This window comes from Haemaphysalis longicornis, unplaced genomic scaffold, assembly GCF_048455015.1.
Source record: "Haemaphysalis longicornis isolate Haplotype H1 unplaced genomic scaffold, Haemaphysalis longicornis Haplotype H1 scaffold_8, whole genome shotgun sequence".
NCBI lineage: Eukaryota > Metazoa > Arthropoda > Arachnida > Ixodida > Ixodidae > Haemaphysalis > Haemaphysalis longicornis.
Window position 1 is genome coordinate 104,395,383 of NW_027526445.1, and position 22,357 is coordinate 104,417,739.

General features: G+C 49.7%; 1 protein-coding gene across 1 annotated transcript; it reads left to right on the forward strand.

Annotated features, from left to right (window-relative positions):
* Positions 1–17,460: 17,460 nt before the first annotated feature.
* LOC144148415 (uncharacterized) lies at positions 17,461–20,704 on the forward strand. The gene is made up of 3 exons (XM_077679951.1): positions 17,461–17,471; positions 18,642–19,190; positions 20,695–20,704. Exons 1-3 carry the CDS (start codon positions 17,461–17,463, stop codon positions 20,702–20,704), a joined length of 570 nt encoding a protein of 189 aa, XP_077536077.1.
* Positions 20,705–22,357: the final 1,653 nt, after the last annotated feature.

The following is a 22,357-nucleotide window of genomic DNA, read 5'->3' on the forward strand; positions in this document are numbered from 1 at the left end:
CGTCACGCACGGCTTTGTTATCTCATGCTTATTTAGTCGTCGAGAACTCGTAAACTTCGCATTCTCCCTGTGCCGCAAACCCGTGAATGATCTCTTCCGCGCATTTTAAGATGCGAAGCATCTCATGGTCGGGGCTATGTCCCTCCCTTCTTGTTGTTGTGCCGTCCACACCCCCACTGCGCATGCTCGGCTTGCTGAACGCCCGGTGGTGTCTTACTCTTAACGGCTCCTGGAGCGACAGTGTTGCCGGTGTCTTCCTAGGGCGGCAATCTACGAGCACGCTTCACGCGCCTTCGACGCTTCATCGTCTTCGGCAGCGGCGCGTGTCGGCGAGTCTCGGCAGGCCGTGATTACAAGCAGCCCACAACCATCCGAGGAACGTTCATCGACCTCATCTTCAGCAACTTTAGGGTTCATCCACTACAACAGCCCGTGATTTTACAGTTCACAGACCATAAGGCGGTAATAATCAAAGCGGAACGCCAACCACAGCTCGATGTTACCTACGTTGAACATGATGATGATAATGCCTAAATAAAGATAAATTCATACCACGTACAACGTCTCTCTCTCTCTCTCTCTCTCTCTCTCTCTGTCTTTAATGTCTGTCCACTCTAACACCCTCACCCCCCTCCAATACAATTACACCATCTTCCCGTAGGCGAACCCTGAGTAGTATGCGAAGCAACCATGGGGTTAACGCTATTTCCCGTTTGGTAGTTCCAATAAGTGAAAAGTGTGGTAGTTACCATGGAAACCAAACGGTAAATATAACGGAGGCTGCATCCCTCAACCTAACGGAAAGGACAAACTGAAAACTAATGGGCACTTGAATCAACCCCATGGCTGCTTCGCATATAACTCAGGGTTCCCCTACTTGAAGATGGTGTAATTTGTTTGGTTTGAATACTTTCCGTGTAACATTTTCTTGCTTTTCTTCTTTTAAATTTCACTCGCAGGGGTAATTTTATTGTCGGTATAACGCCTCCGTCGCGCGTTTTAGTCATGCTACAAGAGTTTCTGCAAGCGCCCCGTGCACCCCTTTGGCTTCTTTTGCATATTCAGTGGACTGACTATATCGCAAATAGCCATATATGAATGCTCATAGGGTTTGCGGACGATAGTCCTGGCCGCTCGAATTGGTGCACTCAGTCAGTTTGTCGTCGCTTAAAACCATGCTTTACCTTAAGAACCATATGAAAAGAAACAACCGCCATATTTCTAGGGAACGCAAAACATTCAATACACGACAGAGGCAAACAAAACTTGCTGTCCTAACCCGAAGAACAAGAAGAGGTTGCTTGTCTCCCTTTTTATCTTCTGGCTGCCATAATATCTTAGATAAGATGTGTTGCCTGGTCGGGAAGTATCCATCGTCCGGATACCAAAGACGCAAACGTAGATAAGTGCAACCATTCTAGGCGGCTCTTACGAACAGAAGCAGCGCTCCCTTCCCAGAGAACGATCTGGCCTCCCGTGTGCAGTAGCTGGCCTGATTTGGTATGATTCACCAACCCAACCTACGGCCCTCATTGCCCAGCACCTGTCGAGCATCTGACCCTGGCGGCGATCATGCGGGTGACATCACAAACGCTGCTAAAAATGTTTGTTCCTGGCCGCCTATGGAACTGCAATTTGGCAATGTTCAAAGCAGGAACTCTGTCGGGCTAGTGAACCTCAGCTGTACTATTACAGGAGCTCTCGAGCATTACGCGGGATATCACAGGGCTAAGTAAGGTTATACCAGAACGAGGGACAGTAACGTTGAGTAGCGGGAATATTGACTTCTATCGAGGGCCTCACAAAAAGAAAGAGCACGGTGTGGAATTTCTAATCCAAGGAGAGTTAGCAAGGAATGTGAAGGAACTCTGAGTGTTGACTAAATAGGAGGAGTCGTGATCACAGTGAAAAATCTACCCCTTCGCCTTCTAAGCTAGCTTTCGGTGCATAAGGTTGCACTAGATTTAAAATGTATTCAATACATTTTAATTCATTTGAATGCTAGTGCTACCTTATGCACCGAAAGCTAGCTTAGAAGACGACACGGTAGATTATTTCTTCTGAGCGGCCGAATCAGCAATAACGACAGGAAGCTCACAATTCACTATTTTTCTTGGAGTCCATAAATCAAAAGTATATGAATGGAGACTACGGTAAATATCGGCGGGCAACATTGGAATATGCATTCCCCATAGTCGCTTAGACATGCTGTTTGCAATCGCGGAAGAAATACAATAAGGCTAAAGAACGCATCCCTAACAAAGAAAAGAAGGAGGAAATGGACAAGGAAAGCGTCTAATCGGAAAAAATCTGCGCAGGTTGAACAACGGGTTCAGGGCTGGAGAAATAGGAGAGCTGCAGGCCTACCTATCTTCTTCCAACACTTACCGCGAACCCAGGAGGGATGGGTCAGCCGCTTCTCAGCAGTGCAAATTCGTTTTGCTGGGCACTGTAAAGCAAAGACCAATAATGTATGTACAGTGATTTGTTTAGCAAGACTCGCCGTCATTCCTTTCGTCATTGTCTTCCGACAGCACAGCACCGTAGGGCAATCCTCTGGTAAAGCGTCCTCTCCTTAGCATCCAAGAACAATCCACTCAATTTGGTACCGTGCTTCCTCCATATCGACATGGTTGAGCAAAAACAAATATTTGCTCTTATTTCACGCAAAAAACGAATATGTAGCTTGTATTAACAGTGTCGTTTACACAAACAATAGGTGTGCGATTGATGTCGCCGATAGCAAGGAAGATAAAACATTAAAAACAATATTTTCCCACAAACATACAAAAGAAGCTTGCTGCAGAGCCTCGGAATCCTGCCCACGTTAGAATTCCTTAAGTAATGAGAGCCTCCAATCTTGACCGCGCGAGAAGAGTAAGGCGAGAAAATTGTATTGACTTTGCCAAACCTACAGCATTTTATCGCGGGAGGGGCGAGTTGGGAGGGGAGGTACTTATCAGTGCGAGGGGGAAGTAAAAGGTGTGTATACCTAGCAAGAGGGCACAAGACATTTGTCTCCTGGGGACATCTGCCGCGAAGTGAGTAGTTACGCTTCTAATTTTTCCCTATTGTATATATATTCGCGGGGTGGGCGTACCTTCCAGGGAAGCATTGGTGGTTGCACGAATTTTTCTTCTGTGTTCTGATATGTGCGCCGATTTTTAGGCATGTTACGTTAATAAGGTCGTTTCCATCAGCGCCCATTTAACGCTTACGAGCATAAACATCTTTGTAGGTGCGAGGAATGTCCTGAGAATCAGCCGACAATCAAGCGCTTTTTATCGTCTGGGATTTGTGCTCCCACCCTTCCTTACGAATCCTTTTCGATGGTGGCTGCTTCCCCATCTCACTGCCGTGGGCAGAAAAACGAATCAGACGTGAAGCCAGCGTCATTTTCTAAGTGCTTTGGAGCACGGGCGTGTAAATTGCAAACATTAACGAAAACCTTCAGATATAAATAGAGGAAAAGTATTGTCTTGCACAAGCTTCATTGGGATAAGAGGGAGCACTGTGTGAATTGGTTTTAAGCTTGTTGCACTTCCTCAATTGGAGCAAACGGGCAGTGTTTCCATGGATATCATTCATAGATTTAGGGTAACAACCATGTCCGCATTTTGTCTCGTAAATACCTATAATACATCTTCGTAAATATTTGAAGACTGACGCGCATGGCATAGTAAACGTACCGGTGCATATATAACATATACTTTTGCATTTTGTGCATTGTGTCTTCCCTAAAGATAACCTCGGTGTACTGCAGGTATTTAGTAGCTATCATCGTTGCTAGCTGTCCACCATTACATAATTTCCGAACTAATCATTGAGTTTGCAAAAAAAGTGCCTATCGAGGAGCAAAAGTTTAAGTCATCGAATCACCCACCCTCAGACGGAAGAACAGAGAAACACATAGCGTGCCAAGAGAAGTGAGATGACGAGGGCTAGCGTAATAGCGCTGCCTTCGCAAAACTGTAGTCAAAGGTGTTGGGAAAATGGTGACAGCGGCGTCGGCTTGACATCATATTCACCAGTTACCGTTAGTTTCAGTGAAGGGTGAAGTAAATGCAAGTAGGTTGCATTGGAAATCACGGCCACAAAATGTCGGTACCGGCTATGACGGAAAGTGTAAGGTCCACTTATGAGATTAGCAGCCGGGCGCCCGGGCTGCGCGTGAGAACCCGCCGCTCTGTCTGGCGACGTAGCACTGCCAACACTGCGCTGCAACCACCGCTAATTCGTCACGGCGCGCACGGGACACGGATCGTCTGGCCCACCGCATACCTCAAGGATAATCCCCCATTAAGAAAGCGAACAGCGCCGCCAGATTCCCGGAACGTCTGCTCGACGCGCGGAGGTGGTGGGATTACCGGCCTCTCCATTGTTGTGGCGCCCTGGTCAGCATGACGCACTGTCACCGTCTTTCGCTTTCACCCCGCGGGGTCGCCCGAACTTGATCGTCTGAGAGCGTGCCGTTGACCCGAGGATAGCGGCGCCTCATTGAATAATCCGTGACGTTCTGAGTGACAGCTGTCTACGTGAATTCGGCACTCCCATACGCGTGTACGAACGCTACAGGGGCGTTCCCGAGAGAGGGTGATCTCGAGGTTTCATAAGGCCGAACTTGGCCGTTGGAAATCGTTCTTGTTAGAGCGCTGAGCTGCAGTTCCCGGCGGGACAAGGAGTCTCGACCGTTAACGCTAGGTTGGGAGTTGTGAGCCCCCTAGTCGAGGTTAAGATCGCGTCGGAGGTTTAGGGTGCAGCGCCGTACCGGGCAACTAGACGGATCTTGCGGCGAGACAGGGTCTCGGCCGTTGTTTCTCGAGCGGTTTGTGTACGTTCCGAGAATAGGAGAGTTAGACGAAGTTGAGGAGCTCGAGTGATTTGTGCGCACTCGGAGCTAGCGTCTAGCTGAAGTTCGAAGTTTTTCTTTTTAGTTCTCATGTACCCAGTTATCCTACTGTAAATAGCTGTACATAAACTTCCGTTTCACTTAATCAACTTCAACGCCTCGAGTTCGTCAATTCGACCGCCGTCTCCAAGAACTTCAACACCATCGCCGTGCCAGCCTCCTGCCAAATCTACCGGAGCCCGGGCGATTGGGTTCCTGATAGACACCGGACTTCGGGGAAACGGATCCTCGCTGGCGTTGTCGACAGGATTTGGCAGAAGAAATCACCAGGCCACAACCAGGGGAAGCAAGCGGACGCAAGCCCGCCTTCATCGGCAGCAGCCGAGCTCCGCGCGGAGTGGAACGGCAGAGCCAAGCCAGCGCACTGAGCCAGCGACGCGGCAGCCAACCTCCGAATGTGCGGGTGAGTGGGATTTCTTGCGCTTCGTTGTGGCGGTGTAGGCTGAGTCTGGGGTTGCATGGTAGTCACGCGGAGCATGCAGACGAACATGGCGGAAGGAGACGGAAATGGTCAAACACATGAGGCGCCACCTCAAGGGGGAACGGCGGTAGGAGGGGTGGTCCAAGTGGAGTCTGAAACAATAATTCTTAAACGAATGGAGTTGGAGTTTCAGGAGCGAGAGAGAAAGGCGGCGGAGCGAGAGAGAAAAGAAGCGCGCGAAGCAGAGGAAAGAGCGCGAGAGGCGGCGGAGCGAGAGAGAAAAGAAGCGCGTGAAGCGGAGGAAAGAGCGCGAGAGGCGGCGGAGCGAGAGAGAAGACAGGCGCGAGAATCGGAAGAACGCAAACTAAAACTGAAGCTCGAATCCGATGAGCGGCTGTGAAGGTTGGAGCTGGAGACGAGGGCTGGCACGCAAACTCCTACGGGCTCGGACTCAGACGAGGGTAGGCGGCCGGGCTTAGACCCGGTCACTCAGTGCGCAAAGGTTCTGAAAGGGCTTAAGCTGCCGTGCGATGCGGACATTCCGTTGTGGTTCGACGAAGTTGAAAGGCTGTTTGTAACGTACGGTGTACCGGAGTCGAGTCGGGTTCATTTAGTTGTACCGGCATTGTCGGAACGGGTGAGGTACATGTTACGTGGACTCGGGGACAGTGAGTGCAATGACTACGAAGCGGTAAAAAAGGCCGTGCTGCAGGAGCTTAGGCTAAGCCCCGCAGAATACCTCGACCGATTTGCAAAGGCAGCGAAACGTAACGACGAAACCTGGTCGCAATTTGCCTCCCGCGTTGGCACCCAGTTTGACTACTACCTGAAATCGAGGAAGGTCGAAACAAAAGAGGAGGTAGTGGCCCTCATGGTGGCCGATAGAATTAAGAACAGTTTCAGCGCTGAGGAACTGGAGTACGTTCGCCTGCGCGAAGCAGAGACGTGGCTGAAGCCGCCAGAGATAGCTAACGTGCTGCAAACTTTCCAGCAGGCCAAGGGGAGAGGCTCCGCTGTTGGGCGCAGAGATCAAGTACCCCCGCGCAATACCAACAGTGGCAAGCGAATGTGGATTTGTACGTCTGTAAGGGAGAGGGCCAACATTTCCGGCTGTGCCCGAAAATTGCTGAGAAGTCAGGAAACCCAGGGCGCAGCGCGCACGTGCAGAGAGTGATACTAGAGGACGCAAGTGCAGTGCAGGCTCAGGATGCCGGCCTCACGAGCGGGGGGCAGCGAATTCTCGTGGCCGACGTAAATGCGCTCGGAAGCATTGATGAGCTGAGAAAGTCTAGACTACAGCACGTGGAACTCGACTGTGGAGGCAAGACAGTTACCGCGACAATCGACACGGGAAGCGAAGTTACGGTGGTACGAGAAAGTCTAGTCCCACAGGACGCTATGCAGCCATCGGGCACCATCAGGCTAGTTCCACCATTTGGCGAGTCGGTTAGCGCGAGAGTGGTCAGCCTGCCTGTGAGTTTGAGTCAGGCCGTGTCGGTGGTCGGGAGCCCCAAGGTGCAGCTAATCTGTGCTGTCACCAACAATCTCGCCGAGGGACTAGACTGTTTGCTTTCGAGAGAGGATTGGGAGCTGCTGACGAAATGTCACCCCAACCGGGAGGCGAACAGCGCGGCTGAAACTTTCGCCTCCTCAAGTGGGGACTGCGAGGTCGGCACCGGGGCGATCTCGGAACCGGCGGCTGCCGTGTGGGAGATTACGGGAGGGACGGCACCTGAAGCTCCGGCCGAGGAGATTGATGAGGCAGTCGAAGTTGAGGGCCCACGGGCAAGGCTACTGGCGTCTCAGCTGGCTGATGACAGCGTAAAGAAAGCTTGGGCCGACGCGAAAAGAGGGAAAGCCGGCATGTTTGTCTCTGACGGGTTGCTGTTTCATAGGGACACTATACCCGGCGCGAAGGTAACGCAACTTGTGCTGCCCTCAGAGAGACGCGCGGAGGCCCGGGCCCGGCAAACTTCTCAAATGTGTGCCCGAGCCAGACCCGAGCCCAGCAGAATTTGATAAATTATGCCCGACCCGCCAGACGGTTGTTCAATGCCCTCCCTAGTCCAACAGGCTATAAACATGAACTCTAAGTTTGCTGATAGCTTAAAAAGCGTAAGCATAAAGTGAATACGACTAATTTGGATTTAAATTTCCATTAAACTTGGACCGAATTTTGTACGACTTCACTATCCTCACTTATAGAAATTGTTTTTTCAGTAGCCGTGAACTCCATTTGCCACTTCATTTGCCCGTCTTCAAAATCAAGACACACCGAGGATACTTTAAATGATTCGGAGCAAGTGCATAATTTTTTTTTCATATTGCAATTCTTCAGCAGATACTGCCGCTTTCACTCCATTACTTGCTGAATTTGCTGTTTTTGTTTGAAAAGAAAAGGGAAAAGACAATCATGTTGTATTCTGCGGCTAGAGTGCCTTCGTTTTCTGGCCCACTCTCTCCCACTATGCTGGTGGGTCCCAGATATTTTTTTATTGATGTAAAGGCTTTCTAAGCTCAATAGTCTTTTATAATATCTTTTAACAGCGCCGTAATGAATTTACACTTCTCTTCTTTTTGTTCTTACTTAAACTCAAAAATAAACAAAAATCTTGGTGTTGTCAACGCTTTATAATTTGCGGCACAGGATTTCCGGGCCTCAGGGATGGCCAGGCGGCTCGGGATGGCATGGCCCGAAAAAATTTCGGTTAAAACCCGAGCCCAGCCCGGCCCCGAGAAAATGCGTGCTAGCTGGCCCAAGCCCGCCCCGCCAGTGCACTACGTCAGACTACCTACCTACGCCACCGCACCCAGCTGTTTCAGGGCTGTGCCCTTGCGGTGTGCTGTTTTGTCGTGTGCTGTTTTGTCGCCGTGCTGTTCTGTCACGTGCGCTTTTGTCGCTGTGCTATTTTGTGGCTGTGCATTTCTGTACTGTGCGCTTTTGACGCTGTGCTCTTCTGACGCTGTGCTGTTCTGTCGCGTGCTGTTTTGTCGCGTGCTCTTTTGACGCCGTGCTGTTATGCCAGTGCTCTTCTGTCGCGTGCCCGTTCGTCGCGTGCTGTTCTGTCGGTATACCCTTGTGAGAAAGAAAAGCTGACAGTCTGTGGCCTTTTTCACACTTTTTACCTTTCACGGTCAACCTTGCAGCCCGGAGTCGCTGGAATTCTTCCTTAAATGCAATCGTGTGATACGGCCACGTTTCAGTTGCGAAAAGGACGTCATTGAAGTAGGCTTACACGTTTTACACGCCTCCGAAAATTCGCCGCATTAGTCGAGCGTAGACGGCTGTAGTAATTTTCGTGCATAAAAGCATGTTCTTGAACTGGTATAGCCCGGACTTGGACAAAAACTGTTTTTTGCCGACTAACAGAGGCCATCGCAACCTGCCAGTAACGTTTGGTGAAATCGAATCGAATTCGGAGAAAAACTTCTGTGGCCCTACGCTATCTAGGAGGACGTCAATTCGAGGGATAGGCTGGCTGTCGGAAACCAGTAGTTTGATCAGCTTCCTGTAAACCACTCAAGGACAAATGGTTTTGGCTGGTTTCGTGGTGACTGTAATATCTAGATTAATCCCGAGCCGATCATGTCGTACATCTCTTCTTCGATGACGTCCTCTAAGGCAAATGGTACAGGTACAGTGTACGTAAACGGGCGTAGTGTTTGTCGATTCCAATCGGCATTCTACCAGATCGGTCTTGCTAGCAAATCTCTGAAGATCGCGTGATAGTCTTGACATATTTGATGCGCCTACTGAGTTTGAGATGGTGATAGGCTGGTTGAAATGCACACATCCTCGAATGATTGCTGCTGTCGAAGGTGCAGAAAAAGGTATTTCTTTGCCTTCAATTCCATCTCCAATTCCGCTGACGGCCGCTATGCTGGAAGACGTCGGCTGTCGTTCTTCGTATTTCTTGAGGGTGGCCTTTTCCGCCAAGTCGACTTTATAATCGACGTCGTCGCGCTTTCGAATTACGGGGAAGTGACCCTTCCCTTGCATCGCAAGTTTGTAAGCGTCACTTTGAAGGAGAATGAGGAAGCGATCTCCTTCGGGCCATAGAATTTTGTTTGAGTCATCTTCGCCTTTTGCAGCTCTTCTTGGTCAGCTATGCCCATCTCTTCAAGTCTGTTTCATTACTCGACGAGGAACGTGTGGGTGGTCCGTACGTCTTCCTCCATGGCGTCACCAGTTCATAGCCTTTTGAGGTCTGTCATGGGTTCCCGGACATGTCGGCCATATATCAGTTCGACAGGCGAGAATTCGATACTGGTTTTGGGTACTTCCGGGTACCTAATTTAACGGTACCAGCATCTTAGGTTTTCTCGTCACATCGGTCTTAGCATTGTGTTTATGGAGCTGTTACAGGGCTGGGCAGAGATACTTCAAAATGTATTCTAGAATACAGATATCGCGATACATGCGCTGGGCGCCTAAAATACAGATACTAAGATACATGTAAATTAGACGTAACGGGATATTTCTGAGATAGTTGCGCAATTTGCACAAAAAAGTATTCTGGAATACAGATACAAGATACAGATACTGAAATACTTTTTTTATTTCGGCGACGTCAGGTTCTAAAAGACATTAACAATGTTAACACAGATACAAACCATGTATACATACATGACAGGGTATAACTGACGTGCAGGTACTTGCAAGCAGTTGTAAACAAATCAAAGAAAAGAACAGCAAGTAAAAGTAAATGCAAAAACAAAAGAAAATTAAATAACGAAAAGACTAATAATACACAATCATCATAAGTTTACACAACCATGCGGCGGAGGCCTTTAAAATAAATTGATAATACATCTTCGTTTTTATGTTTAACTAGGTCATTTACCATAATAAGTCGAAATTTCAGCGGTTGGTTCGTTAGTTAGTTACGGGGCGACGTGTGGCTATCGCTATCGCGCGAAACGCCGCACTCACTGACACCAAAATGAGCGGCGACGAAGCTCTTTCTAAGTACGCCCTCCCAATTTTTAATATAAAGGGAGCGTCGACCATTTGGTTAATCAGAGCTACAACCAACACATGTGCCTTGGGGTGGAAATTATCTACCCGGCTGCCTAATCGCCGCCACGTCCGGAATGTGTAGGCTAACGCTGCCGCCCACAGAAGGAAGTCAGGCAGTGTGGCACCAACGTAAAAAAAAAGCCGACTTCTTATGAGACAAGAAAATGAATGTAACGAGATACTTTTCGGCGCCGGAGTATCGCGATATATTCGATACAACGTAAAAGTATTTCACTACCGAGATACAAATACATTTTTCGAATGTATTTCGATACTGAAATACTGATACTCAAAAGTATCTCTGAGATACTATCGCGATATCCTAGTATCGCGATACTGCCCAGCCTTGAGCTGTTATACCTTTCTACTAGTCCATTGCTCATGCGATGATCGACGTGCAAGAAAGTTGCTTGAGAGTTGCCACTGTTCCGTGTGTCATCTTTGGTATAGAATTTATATCTTGCATGTATCCGTGTACCCTTGTCTGTAAACTTTCCCTGTAACCATTTACTTTTGATGAATAAACTTCAACTTCTACTTCCGAAGAAAAAGTGCCATTTTACTTATTATGGCATTGCGGTAATGGGGTTCGTAAGAATATCAAGGCGTCAAATAACCGACCACACTGAAATTAAAACTTAATTGAAAATTTATTGGTGGATCTCTATGAAAGAAAAAGCAACACGTCCCTCTCCCTCGGGAACATGAGGATAGGCCAGGCCGATGAGCAAGGCTTGGTGCGCTTAACCTATTACATTGCTCCTCTAGCTGCAATCTCTGTTCTATAACTCCGAAAACCGGTGGTGCGAGTCTCGACACCCGTCGTAATTGCGCAGAAACAGCACACGCGCCGCGCTTTTACTTCACGTCACGTTGCAACGTTGACATTGTTTCGAAGGCCTCTACGTAGGGTCTCGACAGCAGTACTCTCAACGCGTTGTCGCCCCGCTATCGTTACGTTCTTCTATCTATAGATTGGTTGACGTATCGATGCGATTCTTCGAAAACCACACTGAAAACCGCAAACTATATCTCTACAAGTAAAACATATTTAGGCCTCAATAGGAGAAATTTACAAGCCAATCAACGCTGATGTATATGTGTACATTGTAATACAGGTATCAGCGAATACCACTATCTATAAGTACTGTATGAAGGTTTGAAGTAAATGTGACTTAAACAGACCACAACCTATTTGCCATATACGTGCGGAGCACCCACCTAATCACCCAATGTCCAGCCGCACCCTTCTATATACTCTCCTCGCACAAACACTTGTTTTGAATTTTCACGTCAGCAAAAAACTTTTTCTTTGCAGCAGAAAGTACCTAATCATAAAATTACAGTAGACTCGACCTGCAGTGGTTTTACGCTACTTCTAAGGCGAGGAGAAACTTGTCTTATAGGAACAGAAAGCCGGTTTTTGTCGAGTATGAATCCCTTATTCCAAAAGCGCATCACTTGGAACACATTACTCTAAAACAATATTGTTGTCAGCTCCACAGTACTTCTGAAATCGAATTTTTGATCTACCAGCCACATGTGTCCATCGAAGAGGAATGATGGCCACAATGATCGTGAGCCAGGCACCAAAAATCTTTAAAGGGCGCGTGCAATTAAACGGGCTATATAAATAGTTGTCCACGCCTAAATCAACGATAACGTCCAACCTTCCCAATTCCTTCGTGATGTTTTTGAACCATGCATGAAAATCAACGTAATTCTTGTGACACCTACGGGGATGTCAAGTTTACACATTACGTGTCGCCACGTGTCAGAAATTCGAATTTTTTTTGCAAAATTAAATTTCTTCCCCAAGTTTATTAAAGCATCCAAATCTGTGGGACTAGTGCATAAACCGCTGTGTTTCATATGAGGTGAAGGACTTGCCCATCGCGAAAATCGGTTGCCCATCCCTTTGAAATAGTCTATACTCGGGGACAACTTTCTGTGGCAATGGAGAGGAAGCTACGGGAGGGGGGCGAAGTGGCCGGCCGAACCACGACATTTCGCTGCGCAGTTGGAAGTAGTTCTACAAACATTATTCAATGCGCATAACCTATGCAATACAAAAATATATATTTCTTTTTTTCTAGCCTTGCTTTGACAATGCGAATAAATCGCCAGAATATTGCTGCGAACCATACATTGGGTTTGTTTGTTTGTGTTTTGCTTTTACCGCCCGGCTGCGCCGGTCTGTGTTATCTATGCGCCAAGGGAAGCGCGTGTTCCATTCTTTCTTTCTGTGCCGCATGTGTTATCTGTTGTGATAGGGAGAGCATTCCGATCTAACGTGAACAGCCCAGAATAATCTTCTTGGATCTACTATGTTCTCGATGCGAATCGACGTTTCCAGAACCACGCGCACCAGAAGATAAAAAGCCTGCAGTGCGGACGCCGGGGCATTCGATTCGACGACACTGGCCTGGGCAAGTCACTTTGTTGACCGCTGCTTCGCCGCCTCTGTATTCTTTTGAGTTGTTAGGGGAGCACAAGGTCGCTCCAATAAACGTGTTTCTCCATCAAGACAACTGCATCGTCCTTGTCTTCGTGACATCTGGTGGAGGTGCTGGGTACGCACCCTTCATGCCCACTACAACCTCGAGAAGCCGCCAAGCCAGTCCCACAAGAGCCAGCCCCCGCCTGCAAGATTTACCACCCGAGTTCGGTTTGATGCCAGAAGGGCCCAAGAAAAGGAACGCTGCAACCAACACCATGGTGCAAGAAACAACGTCGCCAATCGTCCTGCAGCAGCCCCGGGAACCGCCATCGTTGGGAGCCCCCGCTGAAAACCCCGAAGAATGGTTGGAGAAGCTGGAGCGCGTCCGCATCTTCAACAGGTGGGACGACGAAGAAACTTTCCGGCATGTCTTCTTTTACTTAGAAGATGCTGCTCGAACTTGGTTCGAGAACCATGAGAGTTCTTTGATCGACTGGACTCACTTCAAAAGGGAGTTCCTGAAGACTTTCACTACCGTTGTGAGAAAAGAGCGAGCTGCGCTTTTGCTCGAAACTCGGACCCAACACCCCAACGAAGGGGTCGTGATCTTCGTTGAGGAGATGAAGCAACTATTTCGCCGCGCGGACCCCGAAATGACGGAAGAAAAGAAGTTACGCTTCTTGATGCGCGGTGTGAAGGAGGAGCTGTTTGCTGGACTTGTCCGCAACCCGCCCAAAACCATCGCTGAATTCGTGACCGAAGCCAGCACGATTGAGAAGGCTCTCGAAATGCGTGCTAAGCAGTATGACCGGAACTTTGTTGGCGCGGCCAGTGCGAACTACATCGACAACATGCGGATTCCGGCTGATAGCCTACGCGAGACCATCCGCGCAGTAGTGAGAGAGGAGCTGCGGAAACTTTTCCCGACGACGCCGCAACCCCAAGTCTCTTGCCTAACTGACGTGATCCGGGAAGAAGTTCAAAACGCTTTGGGAACTTCTGTGGCATCCGAAGTACACTGCGAGCCCCAAGCTATGACGTACTCCGCGGCTGTTCACCGACCCCGCCCTGCTCCAACACGTTGTCAAGAGGCACGTCGTCAAGAGGCCCCGCCCTACAGCCGCCCACTGTCGCCCGCCCGACCCCCGGTAGCACAAACCCAGACGCCGAGGAAGACTGACGTATGGCGAACACCGGATAATCGTCCTCTGTGCTACCACTGCGGAGAAGCCGACCACATCTACCGTCGCTGCCCATACAAGAGACTCGGACTACGTGGTTTCTCCGTCGACGCACCACGCCCCCGACCCGGCCAGCACCCATCTGAGATTGAAGAATACCTGTGGAACACCAGCGGTGGACCAGCCCGTTTCAACCGTTCGCCGTCGCCCTACCTGTACAAGTCGCCGGACCGCCGTAGCAGTGCTGACTTCGCACGTGGAAGGTCTCCCAGCCCACGCGGGGGAAACTAAAGGCGGCAACTTCTGGAGGTGAAGTTGCTCTACGGCGAAAAACTAGAAACCCTCCAACGACGCAAGGACGCGCTGAAGACAGTGATTCACGACATGCCCTCATCCCGACGACCCGACCTAACCCTGACGAGACTCCCGAACACGACGACAGCTACACGGCGCGACGCGTACCCGACCTGACCGAGACGTCTGTTGAGAAGACGACGACAACGACGATGCACAGTGCCCGACCATCAACACGTACAAGCAGAGATACGACGCCCCGACGAACCCGGAACTCGAGGAAGACTGCATCTGACGTCAAGGTGTCCATCGACGGCTTTGACGTAGTCGCCCTCGTAGACACGGGAGCTGACTATTCGGTAATGAGCGGACCATTTGCGTCTAAACTGAAGAAATATGACCAGATGGGGCGGTCCGCACATACGCACAGCAGGAGGCCACCTCGTGACGCCAAGTGGAACGTGCACATCCCGCGTCACCATAGACGGCACAACGTACCCTGCGGCGTTCGTCGTTCTGCCTAACTGCTCCCGCGACGTGATTCTCGGAATGGACTTTTTGACGGACAACGGCGCAATAATTGACCTGCAGACCAAGTCGATAACATTTTCCTCCGATCACTCCACGACGCCGCAGCCGAACCCCGATCACCGTGCTGCTGTCAGGATCGCCGACGATCACATCACCCTACCACCCCGCGCAAGCTTGATGATCGCCGTCTACTGTGAGGATGCTGCTTCTGACATCGACGCTATCGTAGAGAGTGATCGAAGGTTGCTTCTCGACCGCGGTGTCTCCGTCGCAAGAGGCATTGCGCACTTTAAGCAACGCCAATCTCACGTTTTGGTCACTAATTTCACCGAAGAGTACCAGCATTTAAACAAGGGAGCTGCAATTGCGTTCCTCGAAGAAACGCAAGAAGCAAGTGATGTGATCGCGGTCGCCGACTTTGAACGCACACCCGTAGAAACCTTCAAGCTCCCACAGCCATTCGACGTGAATCCAGCGCTACCGCAAGAACAACGGAAAAAATTATTGGCTTTGCTGCGTCGCTATAGCGAATGTTTTTTTACGAGCGCAAAACTACGTCAGACCCCTCTAGCGAAGCACCGAATAATAATCGAAGACGGAGCCCGACCTACCCGACAGTCACCGTACCGCGTCTCTTCACACGAACGGGAAGCCATCCGGACTCAAGTCGACGACATGCTCAGCGACGACATTATACAGCCATCGAAAAGCCCCTGGGCTGCGCCCGTCGTACTCGTAAAGAAAAAAGACGGCACATTAAGGTTTTGCGTTGACTACCGGCGACTGAACAAAATCACGATAAAGGACGTGTACCCCCTCCCCCGAATCGACGACGCCCTCGACCACCTCTTCCACGCGAAGTACTTCTCATCGATGGACCTGAAGACCGGCTACTGGCAAATTGAAGTGGACGAGAGAGACCGAGAAAAGACTGCATTTATAACCCCAGACGGCCTATACGAGTTCAAGGTGATGCCGTTTGGGCTGTGCACAGCACCAGCGACGTTTCAAAGAGTCATGGACACTGTGCTAGCTGGCCTTAAGTGGCACACCTGCCTCGTATACCTCGACGACGTAGTGGTATTCTCCCGGACTTTCGACGAACACCTTGCAAGGTTGGAGTCTGTACTCGAGGCCATTCGTACGTCGGGGTTGACGCTGAAGCCTGAAAAGTGCCGTTTCGCATACGGGGAACTCAAGTTCTTGGGCCACGTCGTCAACGCCGCGGGAGTCCTACCTGACCCGGCAAAAACTTCAGCCATTGCGAACTTCCCAAGGCCGAAAGACAAGAAGGGCGTGCGAAGATTTCTCGGGCTGTGCGCATACTACCGGCGCTTCGTCGCAAACTTCTCACGAATTGCAGAGCCACTCACGCGCTTGACGAAAGATAGCACCCCTTTCAGCTGGGAAAACGACCAAGAAAAAGCATTCGGCGAGCTGCAAAAACGCCTGCAAAGCCCGCCCGTGCTCGCTCATTTCGACGAAAACGCCGAAACGGAAATGCACACGGACGCCAGTGATATAGGCTTGGGTGCCGTCCTTGTCCAAAAGCAAAGCGGCTGCGAAAGGGTAATCGCCTATGCCAGCCGTGGTCTGTCGAAGGAGGAGAAAAACTCTTCTGCCTCTGAGAAAGAGTGCCTGGCTATTATATGGGCGATTTCAAAATTTCGCCCATACGTGTATGGAAAGCCATTCAAGGTTGTAACAGACCACCATGCGCTGTGTTGGCTCGCCAATTTGAAGGACCCCTCTGGCCGTCTTGGGCGGTGGAGCTTGCGCCTGCAGGAGTTCGACGTTACAGTCGTTTATAAATCCGGCAGGAAACACTCCGACGCCGACTGCCTGTCCCGCGCCCCCGTCGACCCACCACCACAAGACTCTAATGAAGACAGCGCGTTCTTCGGGATCGTGACGGAGAGCGACCTAGCCGCCCAGCAGCGTGCCGACCCCGACTTACGCGTCATAATCGAGTACCTCGAGGGATGCAACGTTGCCGTTCCTAGGACCTTCAAACGCAGCTTACCAGCATTCAGCCTGAGAAACTCCGTCCTTGTGAAGAAGAATTTAAGCCCCGGAACAACAGCGAAATACCTTCTCGTCATCCCCGCGGACCTTCGTGACGAAATTTTGGAAGCGTGCCACGACGACCCGTCTTCCGGACATCTGGGCACAGCCCGCACTATTGGAAAAATCAAGGCGAGGTACTACTGGCCCGGCCTTACCTCTGACGTCACCCACTACGTCCGGAGCTGCCGTGACTGCCAGAGACGAAAAACGCCGCCGACAAGACCCGCCGGACTTCTGCAACCGATCGCCGTCCCATCGAGACCATTTCAACAGATTGGAATGGACCTTTTAGGCCCGTTCCCTACGTCACGATCACAGAACAAGTGGATTGTCGTAGCGACAGACTACATGACGCGCTACGCAGAGACCGCCGCTCTTCCGAGGGGGACTGCACAAGAAGTGGCGAAGTTCTTTATAAGCCAAGTTGTGCTGCGACATGGAGCCCCGGAAGTCCTAATCCCAGACCGTGGAACGGCATTTACTGCGGAGCTGATGCAAGGAGTATTACGCTACAGCAATACGGATCACCGAAGAACGACGGCGTACCACCCCCAAACGAACGGACTAACAGAACGTCTGAACAAGACAATCGCAGACATGCTGGCAATGTACGTTGACGTTGAACATAAGACTTGGGACGAAGTGCTCCCGTATGTCACATTTGCGTACAACACGGCTATCCAGGAGACGACGCAGCTGACGCCGTTCGAGCTTGTCTACGGTAGAAGGCCGACTACGATGCTCGACGCCATGCTTCCGCACGTAGAAGACGACGACCTCAACGCCGACGTCCACGGATATCTTCAACGTGCGGAGGAGGCCCGCCAGCTCGCTCGAGTTCGTATAACGGACCAGCAGCTGGTGAATGCGGGCCGCTACAGCCTTCGACGCCGAGACGCTGAGTACCAACCAGGGGATCGTGTGTGGGTTTGGACTCCCATCCGACGACGCGGACTGAGAAGCTCCTGCGACGGTATTTCGGACCCTACCAGATTCTACGACGTGTTGGCCAACGTACCTACGAAGTGATCCCCGATGGTTACTCCGGCACATCACGACAACGCACGCGGCCTGAAGTCGTCCACGTGGTTCGCTTAAAACCTTTCTACGGACGATGACGAACTTTCATTTTCATTTGTTCGCACTGTCGCTTATGTTAGCATCGGGTCGATGCACTCTTAGAGGGGGGGTAATGCCGCGAACCATACATTGGGTTTGTTTATTTGTGTTTTGCTTTTACCGCCCGGCTGCGCCGGTCTGTGTTATCTATGCGCCAAGGGAAGCGCGTGTTCCATTCTTTCTTTCTGTGCCGCATGTGTTATCTGTTGTGATAGGGAGAGCATTCCGATCAACGTGAACAGCCCAGAATAATCTTCTTGGATCTACTATGTTCTCGATGCGAATCGACGGTTCCAGAACCACGCGCGCCAGAAGATAAAAAGCCTGCAGTGCGGACGCCGGGGCATTCGATTCGACGACACTGGCCTGTGCAAGTCACTTTGTTGACCGCTGCTTCGCCGCCTCTGTATTCTTTTGAGTTGTTAGGGGAGCACAAGATCGCTCCAATAAACGTGTTTCTCCATCAAGACAACTGCATTGTCCTTGTCTTCGTGACAATATAATCGCCAGTAAGCGTTAGTTTTTTTTTTTAATTATCGGTTTTGTTGGTTGCGGAAATTACCACTGGTGGCACGACGGTTCTCTTCAAAAAAAGTGGCGTCTTCATCGACAGCAGGTACTTTTCCGTCCGATAGCCCCCCAGTTAATTCGCCATAAAGGATTTTCAAAAAGCTTCACAACCAAAAGTTGTCAAACCGGACAGAGCAAGTTGTCTGCAACGTGTACGCCCAAGTGAGACTGAAGCAACCAGGTCTCTTCGTCGTTTCCGCATTTCGTTCAGTTAGCCAGCTTACCGGCGTAAGCAAGCGTACGGTCGCAAGTCTCAAGAATAAGGTTTTGCGTGACACCCTGAAGTCCCCAAAGCGCAAAAGGCTTCGTTTGTCGACAGAGAAACCGCCTGCAGTTACAGGACAGACAAGAGTACAGCGGTACGACAGCTTCACCCTTTCTGCTCTCCGACGGAGAGTGCATCAGTACTTCAATCGCAACGAGGCGCCAACTGCAGAAAAGATCCTCAGCGATGTGACCAACGACCCCGACATGGGGCTGCCGAAGCTGAGTGTCACAACGATGCGTCGGCTTCTGAATGACATTGGATTTGCTTTTCGGAAGCGAAAACGTAACTCTGCGCTTCTGGAAAGGGATGACATCATCGTGTGGCGGCGGAAATATCTGCGGACTCATCGAGAAATGCGAAAGCACAAACGGTACGTGTTTTCGATTTGGCGGACGAACAGATAAACGTCAATTCCTGCGATTAAAATAAAAATTTCGTATGTTACAATATTTGAGAGTTGAAATGTAACAAGAAAAAATAACGATGGAAGTTCTCGTACAGCCAAATATTTTATTGCTGAGAGGTACTTATCAACACCGCTCCACATGCATACTGGCGTTCAATTTATATTTTTTGTGGCGTTTTTCTGTATCCCTGCCTCTTGTTCGTACTTTGCATGCTATTCTGGTTCAGCGAGTGAAGGGACAAGTATGCATCGACATGTTATAATAATGTATGGATAGAACTCAGTGAGTGGATTTCGTTAGCCATGTGGGTGGTGTACATTCTGCGAACATTTTTTATTTTGGTGTCTGCCATGCCACCAAAACTAAACATACCTGCCTGCGTAGTAGAATGATGTTAGGTGCAAGCAATAAGTGCCTTCTCTGTCTTTACTAACCCTTCTCCCCAAAGAAAAACTGACACGTATTCCCTTCATTTTCGCAGAACTATAAACTACCTCGACGAGACTTGGGTCAATGCTGGCCACACCAAGGGCACGGTGTGGGAGGACACCACTGTGTCATCCCGTGAAGATGCCTTTCGCAAGGGTCTAACTACTGGGCTTCATGCACCAACAGGCAAAGGTGGTAGGCTCATCGTCCTTCATGCTGGAAGTGAGAAGGGCTTTGTGGACGGGGCATGTCTAATTTTCCGTGCGTCAAAGAGTGTTTCTACTGACTACCACAGTGAAATGGATGGCCCACGCTTTGAGAAGTGGTTCGCAGAACAACTTCTACCCAACATTGAGCCACGCAGTGTTATTGTCATGGACAATGCTCCGTACCCCAGTGTTCGGACCGAAAAGCTGCCCTCGATGTCGTGGCGCAAGGCCGACATTCAGTACTGGTTGACTGCAAAAACCATCCCGTGGCGTGATGACCAGTTGAAACCCGAGCTCCTTCGGGTGGTTAATGAGAACAAACACAAGTTTTTTGGATACCGGATTGAAGCCCTGGCCAGAGTTGATGGTCATGACATTGTTCGGCTTCCTCCTTACCACTGTGAATTCAACCCTATTGAACTGGTGTGGAGCCAGGTTAAGGGGTATATTGCTGCCAACAACACTTCATTCACTCTCGCTGACGTTGAACAACTACTCAACGAAGCCATCGCCCTCGTGACTCGCGAAAACTGGGTTCGGGACTGCGCTCATGTGGAGCGTCTTGAGAAAGAGGCCTGGGAGAGGGATGGTGCAATCTACACCAGAATCGACAACGTCGTGATTCCGCTAGGTTCCGACTCCAGCAGCTCTAGTGTCTGCAGTGACAGCTAAATGAGCGGCGTAGAGGAACTGTGATGAAACCGGTGTGCGCTGACTTATGTGGTGCTGGTCGTGTGTGGCGAGTGACAAGGTGCTTTGTTTACGGTTGTGGTGACCGGAAGCTTGGAAGTACGCTCGGTTGGTGCTGCTTTTTCGTGGCAACTTACAGAGCCCCCTGATTAACTTTCCGATGCCCAGTAGCTTGGAAGTACGCTTTGTGGGTTATGTGGTGCTGGCCTTGTGTGGCACGTGACGAGGTACTTTGTTTTCCTTTCTGTTGGCCAGAAGCTTGGAAGTACGCTCTGTTGGTTTATGTGGTGCTGCTTGTGTGCAACAACTTACAGGACACCTTGTTTACTTTTCTGATGCCCCTCAACTTAGGAGGTAGCTGCTCATACAGTGGTGGATTTGTGCAGCACCAGGCGATCATTTGGAGTGGTTGTTGCTTGTTGCCAGTGTGCGAATTAGGCTTCAGGTTGTCGGTTGTGGGTGGCAGCTAAGATGCACTTGCTGTACCTTTGTCATGCATAAAATGAAACCTGACGACGAATGCTGGTAGCAAGCAGTGAGGAGTAGCACGTCACATATCCTGTTTCACCCAGAAGAAATGTAATGGGAAAATTTGATTAAAACCCAAGAGGTTGTAAACAGCCTCTGCAAACAGCAGTTACCTGTGCATGACATGACAAGACTGGAAGAATTATTTTACAAGAACTGCGAGATGGTAGTGATATCCAGAAATGTATTGTTGAGTTGTCTATCATTTGTAATTATTTCAGTCATCTGAAAAAAATATACTACCATCAGTTGCACATTGTAAGTGAGGTAATAATTTGTACTCACTTGCTCATGTTTTGTTGGTCTTTTCGACTACAGAGGGTAGATTGCTGAAGTAAAAGACCATGTCCGGCTCAAATAATTTCTTTGAAATGCGTATTTACAGGGTTAAATGGCGAGGAGTAATACGAATCGTCAATGCCTCACTTCCAAATGTCGAAACACTGTGGGTTTCCTTGCTACCAGCCTTAGCTTTTGTAAAAATACTACCTTCCCGAGGCCCTGGGTTATGAGGTCGAACACCCGAGAGGTAACGGCACGCTCTCATAAAACAGAATTTACAGAAATGTTCACTGCCATGGGGATGGGCAATGTCACTTTGTCATGTTTGCGGTGCAATGTCTGGTACATCTATGTTGTTTTCACGTATATCATGAAGAAATTACTTCACACCGTACTCAGTGACTGCGAATAACTGCTAACAGAGCCAGAAATGTTTGCTTCGAAATACGTGGCTGCGTGCCTTTGAGTGCTCAAGTGGGCTTGAAAGATGGGGCCATGGTTTTAAAGGTTTACTCCTGTGACTGGCGTTCGTGTGCATGTTTGTGGTTGTGTGACTACTTGGAGTGGCTTCCAGATTTTTTCCAGCTGATTATGCAGGAAATAAATAAATCAAACAAAACACATTCTTTCTTCTGCTTCAATTATTCACGTAGCACATATTATTCCTGCTGAACGATGTACCGATGTACCACGGTGTACCGATGTCAAACGGTTTGCAATTGGCGGTGGCAGCCCTGAGTGTCGGAGTGTTTCTGCTGGTTCTGGAATTGTGTGGGCAAATCCTGGCCACAGCGACAAAATCGTACATTTTTGCGAAACCTTGGAGCACTTTAGCGGTGGTGGGGTGTAACGTCGCCGCCAAACGAGAATTGGTGAATTGCACGGGCAGGACCATCACTGGTGAACCCACGTGTTGGGCTTGGGAACAAGTAAGAGCACGGTGAGGCCAACATCAAATTTACAGCCATGAATACCAGTCAGTTATTTTTTAA